Raw genomic sequence first — 17,147 nt, forward strand, 5'->3', positions numbered from 1 at the left:
TTTTTATATCAAGGACTTGCTAGCACCAGTATATAAGATATTTTTAGCAGTGCATGTTATTTTTATTTTAGAGCGTTTGAGTACTGCTTTTATAAAAAGATTTACATTGAGAAGATAATAGTACTGTAGCTGTTTTAGCACTGAACATCTTAACAATAAATATTGTTCATATTTTTAAAAAATGTCTGTAAAAATAACACGAAGTGTGTTAAACGTAAGTGGCTAAAGAAGCCATTTTGTCATACTAACAATAAATAAACACTGATATCTTTACACTCCATGCTTGTTATGAATTGTGGTGTCTCTGTAGTTCATTTAATGCCCCAAAAGCAAGTTTAATAAGTCCAAGATCTTCTTTTATGAAACTGTGTCTTTAGGCCTGAAGCCTTTATTTTTCCTCTCCATTAACACATGATTCTCAGTGCATTGCTCAGAGGTACCTTTCCATTCCACTCTGTCAAAACAAACATATTTTGTTACAGATACAATCATGCCCTACTTTTTCTTAAAAACCTCCTGTGACTTCTGAGCCCATTCCATGAAGCTTTCAGCTTGCCTGTCTCTCTGTTTCTCCTCATTGCATTGCTTTAAAACTGTCAGACATAAAATCAGTTTGCTTGTTAGACTCAAGGCTACAGCAGTGCCCTCAGGGCTTTAATTTGTTGTTGAGTCGCTAAACAATATCAGTACTCATATCCTTAAGCCTGGTGTATTAAATGTGAATTTCACAAAAATCTTCCTGAGTCTCTTCTTATTAGTAATTTGATGGTATACCCAGAGCAGACACCCCCTTGTTATAGCCATTCCTACAATTTTTGAGCTTCACTGGGCTGTTGTGTTCATTTTGTGTCTTTTAAGACCACGGTTTTTCTTTCATAACTTGTACTATATATTTACTAATAGACCAGGCAGATATTTTACATTGTTTTAACGACAATACCAGTTATAGCTATAACTAATCATTAATACATGTAACATTGTTTTTATATATTGGAGAATAGGGATACAGCAAATTCATGAATTTTGGACTAGGTTAAACACCAAATCTTCTACCAAATATTGGGCTAAATTCTAAACCACAGCACAATTCTAATCTGCATATTTAAATTTAATAAAAAATAATTGCATCATTTCTAAACAAAATATTTTGTTTAGTTGTCCAAAAGCTTTAAAGTCACATTACTGAAAGAGGTGCTGGCTTGGGGTTATGTAATAAAACGTGCTGTTTGCCCAGAAGCAGTAACCCACAGCAACCAATCAGCAGGTAGAATTTGGTCACCTGATTAAAAGCAAACATTTGATTGGTTACCATTGGTTACTGCTCCTGGGCAACCTTTTTATTTTATTATATATGCAGGATATCAATTTGCTGAATAAAGTGCTGTTTTTATAATTAATCTTTAAGCACAGTTAATGTCCTAGCCTTAAATAATAGTTCTCAACAAAGGCACTGCTTATTATGGATGTGCACATTTTCAAAACATTCAAGAGGTAAAGAATACTGCATGTATGGTCGTTTTGGTGATCTGTCCATCATTTAAGATACTGGTGACCGTAAGAGACTAGGATTCACTTAGATTCCGTTAAAATCTGGACAATCAGAGTAGACTGAAAGGCAGCTGCTTTTGTGCATGTAGAACACAACATAAATATTCCCATCTGGAAGTTCAAACCAAATAACCCAAATGTCTCTCACTGGTATAATGGATTCTCCTAGAAGCTTCCTGGGATACTTGAGTATCAGTGGTAGATTTCCACCTTATTTCCAGCTAATAAAAGCATATAACTGCATTTCTCCACCTGTAGCTCTTTCCTACCTGTAGTTCTTTATCATCCCACAAATGGACTTCACAGTATCTTTTGGGCTATCTGATAATCACTTTCCAGAGCCAGACTGTGAGTGAGGGGAATGATCAGCCCAACAAGAAAGCATCTGACTGACACCTGATCCCCTATAGCAGGGGTGCCCAACTTTTCTACTTGTGAGCCACAGTCAAATGTAAAAAGACTTGGAGAGCAACGCAAGCATCATAAAAGTTCATGGAGGTGCCAAATAAGGGCTAAGATTGGCTATTAGGTAGCCTCTATGCACACTATCAGCTTACAGGAGGCTTTATTTGGTAGTAAATCTTGTTTTTATTCAACCACCAAGTCAGAAAAAGTAACTACCTGGTTTTGGTGCACTGCTCACGAGCCGCTGGTTGGGGATCACTGTCCTATAGGTTATTCTGTAACTCAGAAATCTAGAAATACTGGTACACCATTACTTTTGTGATCTATGTAACAGAAAGGGGTAATCACAACTTGTTTATATGAAGAAGTATCTTTGTCTTTCAGATACAGAACATTTGTTTCAGAAGATGCCAGTCCGAATACCTTAATAGCTACTGTGCATGCATTTGATGGAGATGGAGACTGGGTTACTTATGATATTGTGGAAGGAAACAAAGATGGAAACTTTGTTATTGATCCCCAAAAAGGTAGTACAGTTTGAAATAAATGACTGTGTAGATAAAGTAGAAGTTCTTTATGGCTACATTAGTCTAGATATCAAAAAGTGCACATACACACAAACACATGTACTGTACATGTATTAGTGCCAAATCCTGGCCACTCTACAGGGCTTCTTTGTTCATTTATGCTCTTCAATTTAAATTATCAGGATCAATAGCCACAATAATGCCGGGTACAAGCCATAAGATGAATATATTTTGAACTTCCTGTGACTGTGTCCCTGCACATTTATTCTTCTATCTCTTAGATATAATCCCATTAATCGTTATTATCATGTATTATATTGGTCAGTATGGTAATAAAAGATTACAGCTAACGTACTCTAAACAACTAGACTGTATATTTGAACTGATATTCCTATTATTAACTGGAAACCACCTGTGGCACCTGATAGCTATGTGTTGTTGCACAAAGTCAAGAAATGGTATTGATTTGATATGAATATCAATAATGTTCACAGGACTTATACGTCTTCATTCAAGTCTGCTTCCCAGTCATCATGAGACAGAATATATTCTCTATGTGACTGCTACTGATGATAATTCGTCCGGAGGGCCAAGTAGCCTAACTAGCACAGCTACTGTTATTGTGAGCGTTGATGATATCAACAATAACAAGCCAGTCTTTCATAAGGTAATCCTAAAGTTTATGCCTTGCCTTACGATCGTACGATCATTCTAAAGCATATTTAGTTATATCTGAATTTGGACAGTTAGCAGAAATATTATGAGTGTATTTACTACTCATTTTTACACATTCAGAAGGACAAACTATTCAAGTTGTGTATCACACAATAAATCTTGCACCTAAAAAAGGATTTAATAGTTTCTAGTACATCACAGGACAGGTCTAAACAGCTATAGGGCAAAATTATATCTGCACACACGTGTGAAATGCTAGGTTGTAGCATTTTCTTTTTAGTTTGTGTTCTTACAATTTACTGTGATCATATCTTTTAGTGTGCAAGTTATCGAGATCATGCAGCTGTCCTGGAAAACCAGCCACCAGGCACTTTTGTGCTACAGGTAGAGGCAAAAGATGCAGACTATGGTGTCAATGGCCAAGTAAAGTATGGCATGGTACACAAAGAAGGCACCCTTCCTGCATTCAGCATCCATCCAGACACAGGTGATTTAGCTTTAACCTTCCAATGGTGTGTCATTGTAAAAACAAATAAGTCAATTATTTAAGCAATTTGATTGGCTCACTTTGTTCTGGTAACATTGCTTAGTCCTCCTAAATCATCCTTTATTGGCATTACTGGGATTTTGATGTTGGATTTATTCAAACTCTTTGTGCCAACAAGTATATCTATTGAAGGAGAAACCACAAACAGGGCAAATAGACAAACTGTTCTAGGCTTAATAATAACACTGACAGACTAATTAACTTTACTGAATATTATATACTCCTACCCCTTTTTATTTGTATACTCTTTATTTAGTAGCCAAGAAACAGAGATACATAGTCTAGCAGTATACATCAAAGCATGATTGTCATTAAATGGTCAACATGGCATTATCCTGTACATAACAAACATAACATATAAACTCAATTAGAAATCATTGGTCAAGGCTAAGCATTTTCTAGTGGGTCTACACTAAAAAATGGCTTGTGTGTGGGTTTGCTATATAATCCTTGTTCCTAATTTATGTATAACCTATACAGGTAAGGGCCGTGGCAGACGGGGAGATTAGTCGCCCGTGACAAATCTCCCTTGTCGCGGGCGACTAATCTCCCCATCAGCCATGGCCCTAAGGGACCTGTTATCCAAAATGCTTGGGACCTGGGGTTTTCCAGATAAGGGGTCTTTACATAATTTGGATCTCCACACCTTAAATCTACTAAAAAATAATTTAAACATTAAATAAACCCAATAGGATTGTTTTGCCTCCAATAAGGAGTTATTATATCTTAGTTGGGATCAAGCACAAGATACTGTTTTATTATTACAGAGAAAAGGAAATCATTTCTAAAAAAATTTAATTATTTGATGAAAATGGGGAGATGGTCTTCCTGTAATTCAGAGATTTCTGGAAAATGGGTTTCTGGATAATGGATCCCATACTAGTAATATCCCAGTGAAAGCTATTTTTATTATCAGGGTGCTATGGAATGTCAGGATTCAGGGTTATTTATTCTCATTGTTTTTCTGCATATCTCTAGCATGTTATAAGATTAGAATGCCCCCTTTATAATCATCTTAAGATAATTTAAGTAATATGGTATCCTTTCTACAATTCGTTATTGTGATATTAGTCTTCCAGTAATGATCTAAACATTTTCACAACGTGTTTTCCATGCATGTCTGTACAAAAGTTCAGTGTATTTAAATGCTACTCACAAAAGTACTTAGTAGATAGTGTGGGGAAAATGTTTTCCATTCCTTGGATAGTTAAGAGGCTGCTTAACATATTTCCAGATGAGTTTTATATTTTCATATCTATAGGCAGCAAGTAAACACTTAACCTTTATCAATCTTTTGCTCACTGGCCTGTCTTCATTTTACAGGAATTATAACAACAGTTCAGAGTTTTGACCGTGAGAAGCAGAAAGAGTATCCAATCACTATCAAAGCAACTGACCAGGCGGCAGAACCTCTGATTGGGCTGTGCCAGATCAATATTCTCATTCTGGATGAAAATGACAATGACCCAAGTTTTGAAAACAACCGCTATGAATGTAATTGAGCCTATCTGGTTAGATGTTAAATATATTTCATAAAAAGAACTGTATATTTGAAAAACTGAAACATGAAAGTAAATGACAAACTGACACACAGCGAGGGTATTTACAATACCAAGACAAAGGCAATTGGGTGAATAATGCAAAATGACTCTATGTGGTATAATCTGACTGCTCTACCACTGCTTTAGTCATCACAGTGGGTTCATTAACCTCTGCATTATAGTTCCAGCTCTGCACTGAGTGGATGGCAAGAGAAAGCCTATGTATGTAAAGGGTGTACTGTGTAGTTCCAATAAGCTACACAAATAAGGGGGGAAGGGAATATATGCTGGTTACAGCTTGATAATAGTGGGTTTGTTAACTAAATACTACACATTGTACTTGTACAGGAAAGAGAGTAAACCCAAGTTTATCTGTTTCTCTTGTAGATTTCCTGAGAGAAGACACTAGTGTGGGTACAAGTTTTTTGCAAGTAGCTGCTCATGATGCTGATTATGGCTCAAATGCATCCATCACATATGCCACATCAGGTGAAGAGCCAATGATTTTCAAAGTTAACAGCTCAACAGGATGGCTTTATGTCAACCACTCAATATCTCGGGTAAAGTGTGATGAAATAAACTATCAATTCCATACTTCTAGAATTATAGCGATAAATCAGTGAATTGGTTCTAAATTATCATAAAGAACAACGTTTTGTTGGTCACTCTGTTTATGTATCTTTTTATATACAAACATATTTGCAAAGATTCTATAGAGTTCACAAAATGTATTAATTATATATTTAAAGGAAATGGGGAAACATGTTTTTTTTCAAAACGCATCAGTTAATAGAGCTTCACCAGCAGACTTCTGCATTGAAATCCATTTTTCAAAAACACAAACAGATTTTTGTTATATTTAATTTTGAAATTTCACATGGGGCTAGCCATATACTTCTTTTACCAGGGTGCCACAGCCATGTGACTTGTGCTCTGATAAATTTTAGTCACACTTTACTGCAGTGCTGCAAGTTGGAGCAATATTACCCCCTCCCAGCAGCCGATCAGCAGAACAATGGGAAGGCAGCAAGATAGCAATTCCAAGTAGATATCAGAATAACACTCAATAGTAAGAAATCCAAGTCTGGCTTGGGATTCGTCCAGTTACATGGGAATAGGAGAAACAATAGGTTACCTGAAACCAGTTCTAATGTGTAGCGCTGGCTCCTTCTGAAAGCTCAGACTCAGGCACAATGCACTGAGATGGCACCTACACACCAATATTACAACTAAAAAAATACAGTTGTTGGTTCAAGAATAAAATTTTAAATGGCAGAGTGAATTGTTTGCTATGTAAACAGTGTAATTTAGAAATAAAAAGTATACCATAAAAATCATGACAGTATCCCATTAAAGTTATTTGTAAATGTAACTGCTCTTAAAAGCAGCAGCAATGCAGCAAGTAGTGGTGCACTTTACACCACTTTGCCCTCTACATGGTGTGGACTTGCAACTCCCTTCATTAATACAGCATTAATTACCTGACCCTCATTCAAAGGTGCAAGTTAAGGAGTGGCAAGAGGTATTGGGGCCCTGCCCTGGGCAGGGCTGAGTAGCGCCTCAGCTGCATTTTGTCACTATCATCTTATTTTGTTTGGAAATCATATCAGAAACAACCTGTGTTGTATAAACTATCGATTGTAACTTTTTGGGTCCAAATCATCTTTTGCATTACAGTATCTGTTCAAAATAATAGAGATACAAATTTCTGAAAACATTGTAGTATTTGCTTTCTTTTTATAAGCCTTTAGACTGGGCTTCCAGGAATACTGTATGTATCACTGCAAATTAGCTTTTTACATCTTACCTTTACTATGATTCAGAATCTAGGCCTTGAGATAATCAATATGATGTAACATCAAATTATCAGGACTGATTGCAGGGGAGACAGACAAACATATATATAATGGAAGATTATAGATGTATGAGAGACAGTAGATAGATAGATAGATAGATAGATAGATAGATAGAAAGATTAAACAAAGATCAACAGCCAAAACTCAACCTCTTTTTAATAGTGGGAATTGTGGAAAGTCTGCATTCCAAATAACCTTTTTATCCATGTCATTTAATTCACATGGTGCCTGTGATAATAGTGCCAGTGCTCATAGATGCAGAAATAAAGAGAAAATACAGGATTAAGTTTGATTGTTTGAGCTAATCCCTGCTAAAGTTTATTATGCAGTTTGTGGTTTTATTTGGTATGGTATCATATATTTACAAAATATACAGCACATTTTGTCTATCAACACAAAATGACACTTGAGAAAAATGAGTGAATTCAAAAAATGGAAGAAAACCTTGTGGGGTATTTCTGTGCTACTTCAAATGTGACCAAAACAATCTTGTACACGAATAGAGCATGATGCTGTGTCACCTCATCTGATTAGGCAGGCAGCACACATGGAACACTATAGGCCAACATATGGTGCACGTGTTTAAAAGTGGTATTTATGCACACAAAAAGAAGAAAAGAGAGGTAATCTGCTGTTTAATTAAAAATGGTAACATAGAAACCAATTGTTTAATTTCTAAAAGTGAATTAGGATAAATCCAGTACACAGTGATTGTTCTGTATAATATGTATATAAAGATGCATTTCAATCAATGGATTGGTTTACTTTTGTAAAAACAATAAATACTGGTCTTTTGTATTCAATATAAAAAACAAAAATAACCAACAACATTTACATTATAAATGATGATTAATCATATCAGCAATTCAAATGCAAGGTGATAAGTGATAACACTTGTATCACAAGAACTCTTAAAGCATAAGTAAGCCTTTTTATCGTAAATGCCTCTAAAGAGACCCTATACAGCCCTCAGAATAACATACCCTTTTCCCTGCACTCAGTTTCATACAGATTCTGTATCACAAGTGGCTCAACTGTAGCTCTCTTAGCTGCTTCCTAGTCTAGCATGAAGCTCTGCCTGATTTTCTTTGCTAGACTAGGAAGTAGCTGAGAGAGCTGAAGCTGAGCTGCTTGTAATACAGAATCTGCATAAAACTGAGGCCAGGGAAAAGGTAGCAAGCTAAGGCCTTTATTTAGTCATGAAATGTTTTGCTGACTGGGGGGGGGGTGGTATTATTTCCTATATATTAAATATCCAAGTAAAAAAGGCACATAATACTTACAGCCAGTGGCCCTGTAAGAAAATATAGAATAGAGCTGAATAGTAGAATAGTTTGGATAGTTCTGAGACAGTGGCAAACTGTCATGTTCATTTGATCTAAAATCTGGGCTCTCTCTGGTCATACAGAGACATCTGAAGAGGGCTCTCAGACATCTGTAAGGCCTCTAGGTTACTGCACAATATGGCACTGGGTTCTACATAGACCCAGATGTTGGTCCCATGTGTCCCATTCTATTTTATATGCACCTCAGGGTGCCTCCTGAATGGCATATGGATGACTGAGATAAATCTATTTGAATATAACCCTGTTAAGGTTCTCTGCTTGTACATATAATATTAATCATTAAAAGAAAACCATTCTTTTTGTCCTTTGAAATATAAATAGATTTTACATAGTGATTCAAAGTATCGTTACATGCTATTGTGTTCTGACATACACACTTGTATTTTAGAGACTATCCCTTTTTGTTGTGTTGTTCTTGTTGACCCACATTATTCTCTCTGTTTTACTCACTTACCTGGCCTCTATACTTCAGACCAAAAGATATGTGGCTGGACAAGGTAGTTGAACTAAATCCAGTACACACTGAAACATAATAACCTATATATATTGTGCAATAAAATGATATCCCTACTACGTTTCAGCATAAATTATTTTAGAAGTGTAATCTTTTATATTGTGGCCTTTAAATGCACCTGCTTTGGGTATCAAAGGGAATACTGGGAGTTGCAGTTTAACTAGAGAGCTACATTTTAAAATTGCCTGGTGTAAAATAAATCATGTTAGGCTTTAGCAAATTCTACTATAATAATGTGATTCACACATTATTTATAACCCCTTAGCACAGTACTGCAAATTACCTTGACACTGTATAAAAAATAATGATAATAACAGAAGAAAATTACAGGCAATTCATTTGTATTAGTTTTGTCCCAGTTTTGCAGGCAGCATTCTCCAGTAAATCACTCACTAAACTCAAACAAAATGATGTTTCTGGCACATACAGCTCCGGGAGATAGCTGGCACTCGCTTCCATTAATGTGGCTCGTTTGTTTTCATTCCTGCTTTTTTCAGAGGCCATTAATAACACAAGAGGTAATTGCCACAGATGGAGGAAACAGGAGCACAAAGGTGGAAGTAGCTGTGAGGGTCACAGATGCCCAGAATCAGCCTCCAGTGTGGGAAAAAGGCAGATATGAGATAGTGGTGCCAGAGAACACCGTGAGAGATACAGCTGTTGTGGTATGATTGATGTCATATTACTGATTTATGGATGTTTAGTCTGTGGCCTATTATTGAACTACAGTTCCCATCATCCTTGGTCACAAATGCAGGATGTGAGTTTGATAATGCCTGCCTGGCTACAGGTTGGATATAATGTATAATAAACCGCATAAATGGTATCATTTATTGTACTTTGTAATTATCTGTAATAGCTAATAATATCACTTTCCTAAGTCCTAATGTATCTACTGTTAACAGACAGTGAAGGCCACTTCTTTACTTGGAGACCCTCGAGTAACCTACAATTTAGAAGAAGGCTTGGTCCCAGAAAGTAACATGCCAGTACGCTTCTACCTTACTGTGAACCGGGAGGAAGGCTCTGCCTCTGTCCTAATAGCTGAGCCTTTGGACTATGAAACAACAAAGAATTTTATCTTAACTATACGAGCACAAAATGTTGCCCCAGTGCCTTTAGCAGCGTTTACTACTGTGTATATTAATGTGACAGGTAAGTAAGGAGGAAAGTACATATTGCTACACACATGTTAAACAGTTTATTATATTGCCAGGGTATTAAATATAAAAACATTCTGCTTAACTTGCAGACGTCAATGACAATGTTCCCTTCTTCACATCATCTATCTACGAAGCTTCAGTCACTGAAGGTCTTGGCCTTGGGACATTTGTATTGCAGGTGTCTGCGACTGATCAGGATCTGGGCTTGAATGGGGAGGTAAGTCATAGCAAGGAAGTCTAATGGGGGGCACACTCGAACAGAGCATTCCCTAGATTTCTGTGTCCCTTTTTGTATAGTTTTAAACAGCTATGTAAAGTGGTAACTCAGCAAGGAGATCATTTTTTTTTATATTAAATGCTTATATTTATTACTAAGAATGCAAAGGACTTCGTCAGCAAAGGGATCTCCATCTAAATAATGAAAAGAAAACGTAATTGTAATTCAATGTGTATTACATATATATGATATTTGATTAAGGTCGTTTGTAATATTTTTGCTGTTGATAACAGTATTAGTTATTTCCACTGTTAACAATGTACGGTGTAGCAAAAATAAAGACTCTATTTCCTATCATGCCTCGCATCTTTCTTTACATGTCTGTTAATCACAGAATATGCTTCATGGATGAGGAGAGGATTTCTGGTTACCATAATGATAACTGCTAATATTTTACAGAAAGTAGCATGTCATTAGAACCAAAAATACAATTTAAAGCAATATGTGCAGAAGGTGTTTTTAACACAGTAATATTATTAGGAATTATTAAATTTTTGTATCATTTCAGATCACTTATTCAATCCTGGAGGATCGTAATGGAGACCACGTCCTGTTCCATATAGATCCGCAAACAGGCTCTATTTTCACTGCTTCTGTGTTTGATAGAGAGACAAGGAGTTCATACCTACTTGAAATTAAGTCATCAGATGGATCAGAGTCGGCTCGCCCAGGAAAGCATGGCCAACCAAACTCTGGCAAGAAAAATATGCTTTACTTTATGTCACAGACAAACTAAACATTTTTTTTAGAATCTTTGACTATATTCAGCAGTGACCACTTTGGGTTGACTTATTAACCTGGAGGATCTGTTAATCAGAGATACAGTACAATGGGGAAGGTTGTATTACATACCAATCATTGAAACCAGAGCAGCAGCAGTAGAAATATCAGAGAACCTGTACATAAGCTGTACATAGTGTACACAACTATATTGGTAACATTTTTAAAGAACCTTTTTCCCAAGCTCTGTTTATTGATGGTATGGATTACCTATTCCTTTAAGGACATTGAGTGTGTGTTCTTTCATACACTGAAGGGGGCATTATGGGCAGTGTGAAACAGAGATCACTGTCAATTAAGGGATCCAGTACAGGCAGTGTTTTGCATAGGGCCTTTTTATACTTTTGAAATAAATGGAAAATGTTTTATATTTTATTCAGTACTGAAAATACAGATAGTACAGAAATACATTGAGTCGGAGAAACAGTAGCTAATCTTATTCCATTCTGCAGTGCTGGCTCTATCTGAAATCACAGAATCAGGCACAATTACCTGAGATGACTGCCTATACTAGGGTGACCAGATCACTTGAAAATTCAGGGACACAACTAATAAATACATGCTGCAGGGCAGCACTGATTGCATTTATAATAAACTGCAATCAGTGCAGCCCTGCTAGTTGGAATTTGAAGTGATCTGGTCACTCTAGTCTACATGCCAATAATACTAAAACAAATAAGTTTATTGGTCCAAGAAAAAAGTTTTAAATGGTAGAATGAATTATTTGCAATATACACAGGGGCCTATTTATTAAAAAGCTGTGTAAAATAAATGGTGAATTTTGCTGTCAGAATGCAAGATTTTACTCCTTTATTTTACGTAAGTTCTGACGGAAGAAAAAAATGCGTAAACAAAATTCTGCAGTTTTTTATGCACCAAAGCCTGGTGAATTTTGTCACTGTTTATACACAGCATAAAATATAGGCCCCACAGTATAGTTTAGTAATAAAAACTACACCATAAAAGTCATGACAGAATCCCTGTGTGCAAGTTGAAACACTTGCTATCGGAGATCTGGGAAGAAGTAGTGCATTGTGGGTAAAATCATGAACATTTGCACACAAATTGTGTACTTTGCAGGGAACAATGCTTTGGTAAATGAGCCCTAACAGGAAATATTTTTATAAAACACTAGATACAAAAACAGAAAGCAGATTTTTTTCCCCAGAGATAATCCTACATTGCAAAGCACGTAATGCTCTATTGAAGCAACAATATGGATTAATTGTCTAAAAGATCTGGGGAATTGAAGTTAATTATAAGTAATAAGTATTTGCAAGAACAGCATAGCTTCTGGCCACTAAAATAATGAAAGTACGGTATTTTAAAGAATAGTACTGGGTAGAATGTGTTATACCTGTACTTTGGTAGGGCTAAAAATATAGTGGCAGATTAACCCCAGTTTATATAGACTCTTTGGGCACTTGGCCCAAAAAAAAGGCACTGATGTGAGGGATCAATTATTCCCGTGTTATCTGTTGAAACAAATTGATGTTGACAGTCATTTCATCTTCAGGAGCTCTGGAATAATGTGACTGTATAAATTGTTCTCAGCCCCGAGGGCTTGTTCGTGTATTGTCTGCATATTAGTTTTCATTTAATGTGCTGCCCGACGGTTTAAGGAATTGCAGCTGACAGAAGTGGCTCAGTCAAGTATTATAATCTCCTGCCTCTTGTCTCTCTAGACACTGCCTACGTGCGCATTTTTATCAGCGATGTCAATGATAACAAGCCTTCCTTCACTCAGAGCGCTTACTATGTTAATGTGGATGAAGATCAGGATGTGGGATACATAGTCATTACTGTCACTGCACATGACCCAGACGAAGGTAAAAAGTTGAGGTCTGAATATAAACTGATGCTACAAACTGGGTGGCATATAAGGTTTTTAAGGTTTGAGAAGTGTAAGTTTTATTCTTAGGATCCCTCTTTGCAGGAGTATTAAATATTTTTTACATAAACACTTTATCTGCTTATATAGAATCTTACAAATAATCCTGTAAAGGAAGTGAAGCACTGAATAGGCAACTTTGGTGCACCCATGTTTTTGCATACCTACAGCTTCCATCTTCCCCTTACAGAAATAGCTACTGTCCCAGTCCCAGGAAATGTGCAGTAGATACATTAATATTTGCTTGGTATAACCATGAGAATACAATTATACTGAGCTTTTTCCTCATAGGTGTAAATGCAAAGATTCGGTATCAGATCACAGCAGGAAACATTGGCGGGGTGCTTGATATGGACCCAGATACAGGATCAATCTTTATTTTCCAACCCCTGGACTATGAAGAGGTGCAGATATATGAACTGACATTATTGGCATCAGATGGCAAATGGGAAGATTTTGCTACAGTAACCATCAATGTGATAAATAAAAATGATGAAGCTCCTGTTTTCTCTCATAATGAGTACCATGGGCATGTTACTGAGGAACAATCCAAGTTACCTGTTTTGGTAATGCAGGTATGGGTTTCCATTTCTATTTCTATGCTGTAATCTATGATTATTATACTGTAGGTATCATATGTGTGTCATGCTCTTTAACCTTCTAGTTTTTAACCCACAACTCCTATATTCAGTAGGTATCACTGTAACAGTAAATGTAAACTAGAAAGGAAGTTTGACAACAAACTTCATGTTTGTTTTAAAAACGTCACTGAATGAAATCTGATCTGTTGTTGGCTCCACCCAGTTTTTCTAACCTTGGACCACAGGTATATAGCAAAAACCACTGTGCAAAGGTTTGCTTTGTTTTAATAGTGCCTAAATGGCAGCCATTTAAATTTCCCCACTAAAAGTCAATGAGTGACATCTGATCTGGTTGGTGGCCCCGTCCCCATTTTTTCTACCTTGGAATTGCAGTTACCCAGTGACTAACTCTGCAATGCTTAGGGATCCTAGGATTAATAGTTAAAGAACGTCAGCAGTTTAAATTGAAACCAATAAAAGTCAATAGGTGAATTGTGAATGGTGGTTTTTGGGTGTGGCCACTTTTTCTAACCTTGAGTGACAAACAGTGGGCACCCTGGAATAAAGAGTGTGAGAATTACAACATTTTAAATATAAACCAATGAAATTCAATTGGCTGTTAGTGGCCCAACCCACTTTTCCTATTTTTTGAACTGCAGTCCCCCAGTGACCAACTTTACAAAGTATGGGAAAGTATGGGTGTAAAAATTACTTACAGAATTTTACATTTCACCATTAAAAGTAAATAGGTGAAATGTGATTGGCTGTTGGTGGCTCTGCACACTTTTTCTAACTTTGAACCACAAATAATACCAAGTGACTAACTCTACAAAGTTTACCAATGCTGGAATTAATACTTAAATAATATCATCAGTTTAAATATAAACCAATTAAATTTAATGATTGGCTGTTGGTGGCTCCACCCACTTTTCCTAACCTTTAACCTTAGTTCCCCAGTGACAAACTATGAAAAGTTTGGGGACACTGGCATTTAATGTGTGAGAATGGCTTAAAATTTCCCCATTAAAATCAATGAAATAAATCTGATTGGCTGCATGTAGCTCCACCCACTTTTTTCAAACCTTGAATTATTGTCACCTAGTGACTAACTGTTGGGACCGTAGCATAAATTGTGTAAGAATGGCAGCATTTTAAATTTCAACCAAAAAAAAATTAATAGATGAAATCTGATTGACTGTTGGTGCTCCATCCACTTTTTTAAACCTTAAAATGCAGTCCCCTGTGAAGAGTTTGGGTACCCTGGTATTAATACTGTGAGAATGGCAGCAGGTTGAATTTCCCCATTGAAAGTCAACAGGTAAAATCTGATTGGCTGTTGGTGGCACCGTCCACTGTTTCTAACCTTGAACTGCAGTTACCTGGTGACTAACTCTGCAAAGTTTGGGGACCTTAGTATTAATATTTAAAGAATATTAATTAATATTCTTAATTAATTAATTTAAATTTAAACTAATGAAAGTCTATAGGTGAAATCAGATTGGTTGTGTTGGCTCCGCCCACTTATCTAAATTTGGGATGTAGTCCCCAGTGACAAACTGTAAAAACTTAGGGAACCCTGGCATTAAACCAGTAAAATTCAATAGGTGATTGGCTGTTGGTTGCTCTGCCCACTTTTTTAAATTTAAAACTGCAGTCCCCTAGTGACCAACTATTAAAAGTGTGGCAGCAGTTTAAATTTCCCCAAGTCAATTGGTGAAATTTGATTGACTGTTGTTGGCTCCTCCCACTGTGGGTCATCCAACAAATGTTGCTGTTTCATTTGGGGTGACCCCAAAGTTTGGGGCGTGTAGCTTCAAAGCTGTAAGAATGGCAGCAGTTTGAAAATCTTCCCTGTCAAAGTCAATGGAAAAATTGGGGTGTTAGAGCAGTGCCACAAAAAACACGGGGGGCTGAATTCCAATTCCAATGCATTCCAGCAGATGGAATGGACAACCAATAAGAACAGCAGTTGCAGATAAGCAGACAAAGTGAATTGAGGCAAGTGTTAATGTTTTATTAAGTACAAATAGAATATTTTTTAAGAACAAGGAAAGCTACTGATGCAGATTCTTCCCAATAGATTAGCCACAAGAGTGCAAGCTAGAACACTATATTTTATTCTGTTGAATGCTTTACCATACCATAGTAACCAGCCATTGAAGCTCTCCCTGTTTGTTTAAGATAGCAGCTGCCATTTTAGCTTGGTGTGAAGTCACTTACTTCTCCTGCACACTTGTGTCTTTGGCTGGCTGTGGCTCTGAGCTCAGATTACAGCAGGGAGGGGAGGGGGGAGAAGGGAGGGGGAGAGCAGTGCCCAGGAGGTTTGAGCTGAGAGAAGAAAATCCGATAGAGAAGCCCAAGTGTACACAAGAGAAACAATGGAATGTGCTGTTTATTTTCACAGAGGACTCAGAGCAGCAATATTGTGAGGGTTTATTGGTGTATTTTTATAGATCTTTCTGATAAAGCTTACTTAGATTTAACATTTCCTTCTCTTGTAAAAATATATAATTACACAGAAGACCATCAGTGCATTCTACTGTTTCTTAACTGTAGACCATTAAAAATATGTTTATTCCGTTTAAAAAAGATACTTTTTATTCATTTTCAAATCAGTTGTTTTGTTTTTTAACCAAGTCTCTGTTATGGTTTGAACTATTCATATAATACTTTTACATACTGAATTTATTTTCTTAGTTTTCTCTCCTGTGTAGTGTACATCCTATACTCTGTATCCACCAAATCATCTCTGTTTCCTTAATTTATGAGAATAGTAACTGCTTCTGTGTTTACATAAAAGAGATATGTGGTACAGTTATTAAGAACATAAAATGGGTTACAGTTAGCAATAAGATGGTTATAAGAGGAAATGTTTAGAAGGGAAAAGCTTATATCTCTAGAGTTAATTCTGTTATTGATCACCTTATCCTAGCTGCCTTTCCAAATACCAGTGTGTGACCATTAGCCTATACAGAAGAAAATGAGAAAAATCACATTAATGTTACACTCTTAAATAATCCGCTACAGCCAATGCAATAGTTGCAAAAAACACTTACCCCCATATCTTATAAAATGCACTGTTACCCAGGAGCAGTAACCCATAGCAACCAATAAGATGTTTGCTTTTAAACAGGTGACCAGTAAATGCTGACTGCTATGGGCTAATGCGCCTGGGTATACTTAGGGGCTGATTTACTAAGACACGAATTCGAATCCGAATTGGAAAAATTCCGATTGGAAAACGAACATTTTGCGACTTTTTCGTATTTTTTGCGATTTTTTTCGGCGCCTTTACGACTTTTCGGGAATTATCGCGACTTTTTCGTTACCAATACGATTTGCCCGAAAAAACGCGAGTTTTTCGTAGCCATTCCGAAAGTTGCACAAAATCTGGCGATTTTTTCGTAGCATTAAAACTTGCGCGAAAAGTCGCGCCTTTTTCGTAGCGTTAAAACTTAAAAGGCACTACGTTTCGCGCAAGTTTTAACGCTACGAA

General features: G+C 36.5%; 1 protein-coding gene across 1 annotated transcript in view; it reads left to right on the forward strand.

Annotated features, from left to right (window-relative positions):
• The window catches only part of LOC100493382 (neural-cadherin), a 76,385-nt gene that overhangs the window by 29,176 nt on the left and 30,062 nt on the right, over positions 1-17,147 (forward strand). Inside the window, exons 7-17 of the mRNA XM_002934383.5 lie at positions 2,338-2,480; positions 2,975-3,147; positions 3,474-3,642; positions 5,026-5,196; positions 5,631-5,803; positions 9,457-9,624; positions 9,865-10,114; positions 10,212-10,339; positions 10,908-11,094; positions 12,865-13,008; positions 13,362-13,645. Of these exons, the coding sequence (XP_002934429.3) occupies positions 2,338-2,480; positions 2,975-3,147; positions 3,474-3,642; positions 5,026-5,196; positions 5,631-5,803; positions 9,457-9,624; positions 9,865-10,114; positions 10,212-10,339; positions 10,908-11,094; positions 12,865-13,008; positions 13,362-13,645 (1,990 nt within the window). The remainder of the gene's footprint in view (positions 1-2,337; positions 2,481-2,974; positions 3,148-3,473; positions 3,643-5,025; positions 5,197-5,630; positions 5,804-9,456; positions 9,625-9,864; positions 10,115-10,211; positions 10,340-10,907; positions 11,095-12,864; positions 13,009-13,361; positions 13,646-17,147) is intronic.

This window comes from Xenopus tropicalis, chromosome 4 (genome assembly GCF_000004195.4).
Source record: "Xenopus tropicalis strain Nigerian chromosome 4, UCB_Xtro_10.0, whole genome shotgun sequence".
Taxonomy (NCBI): Eukaryota; Metazoa; Chordata; class Amphibia; order Anura; family Pipidae; genus Xenopus; species Xenopus tropicalis.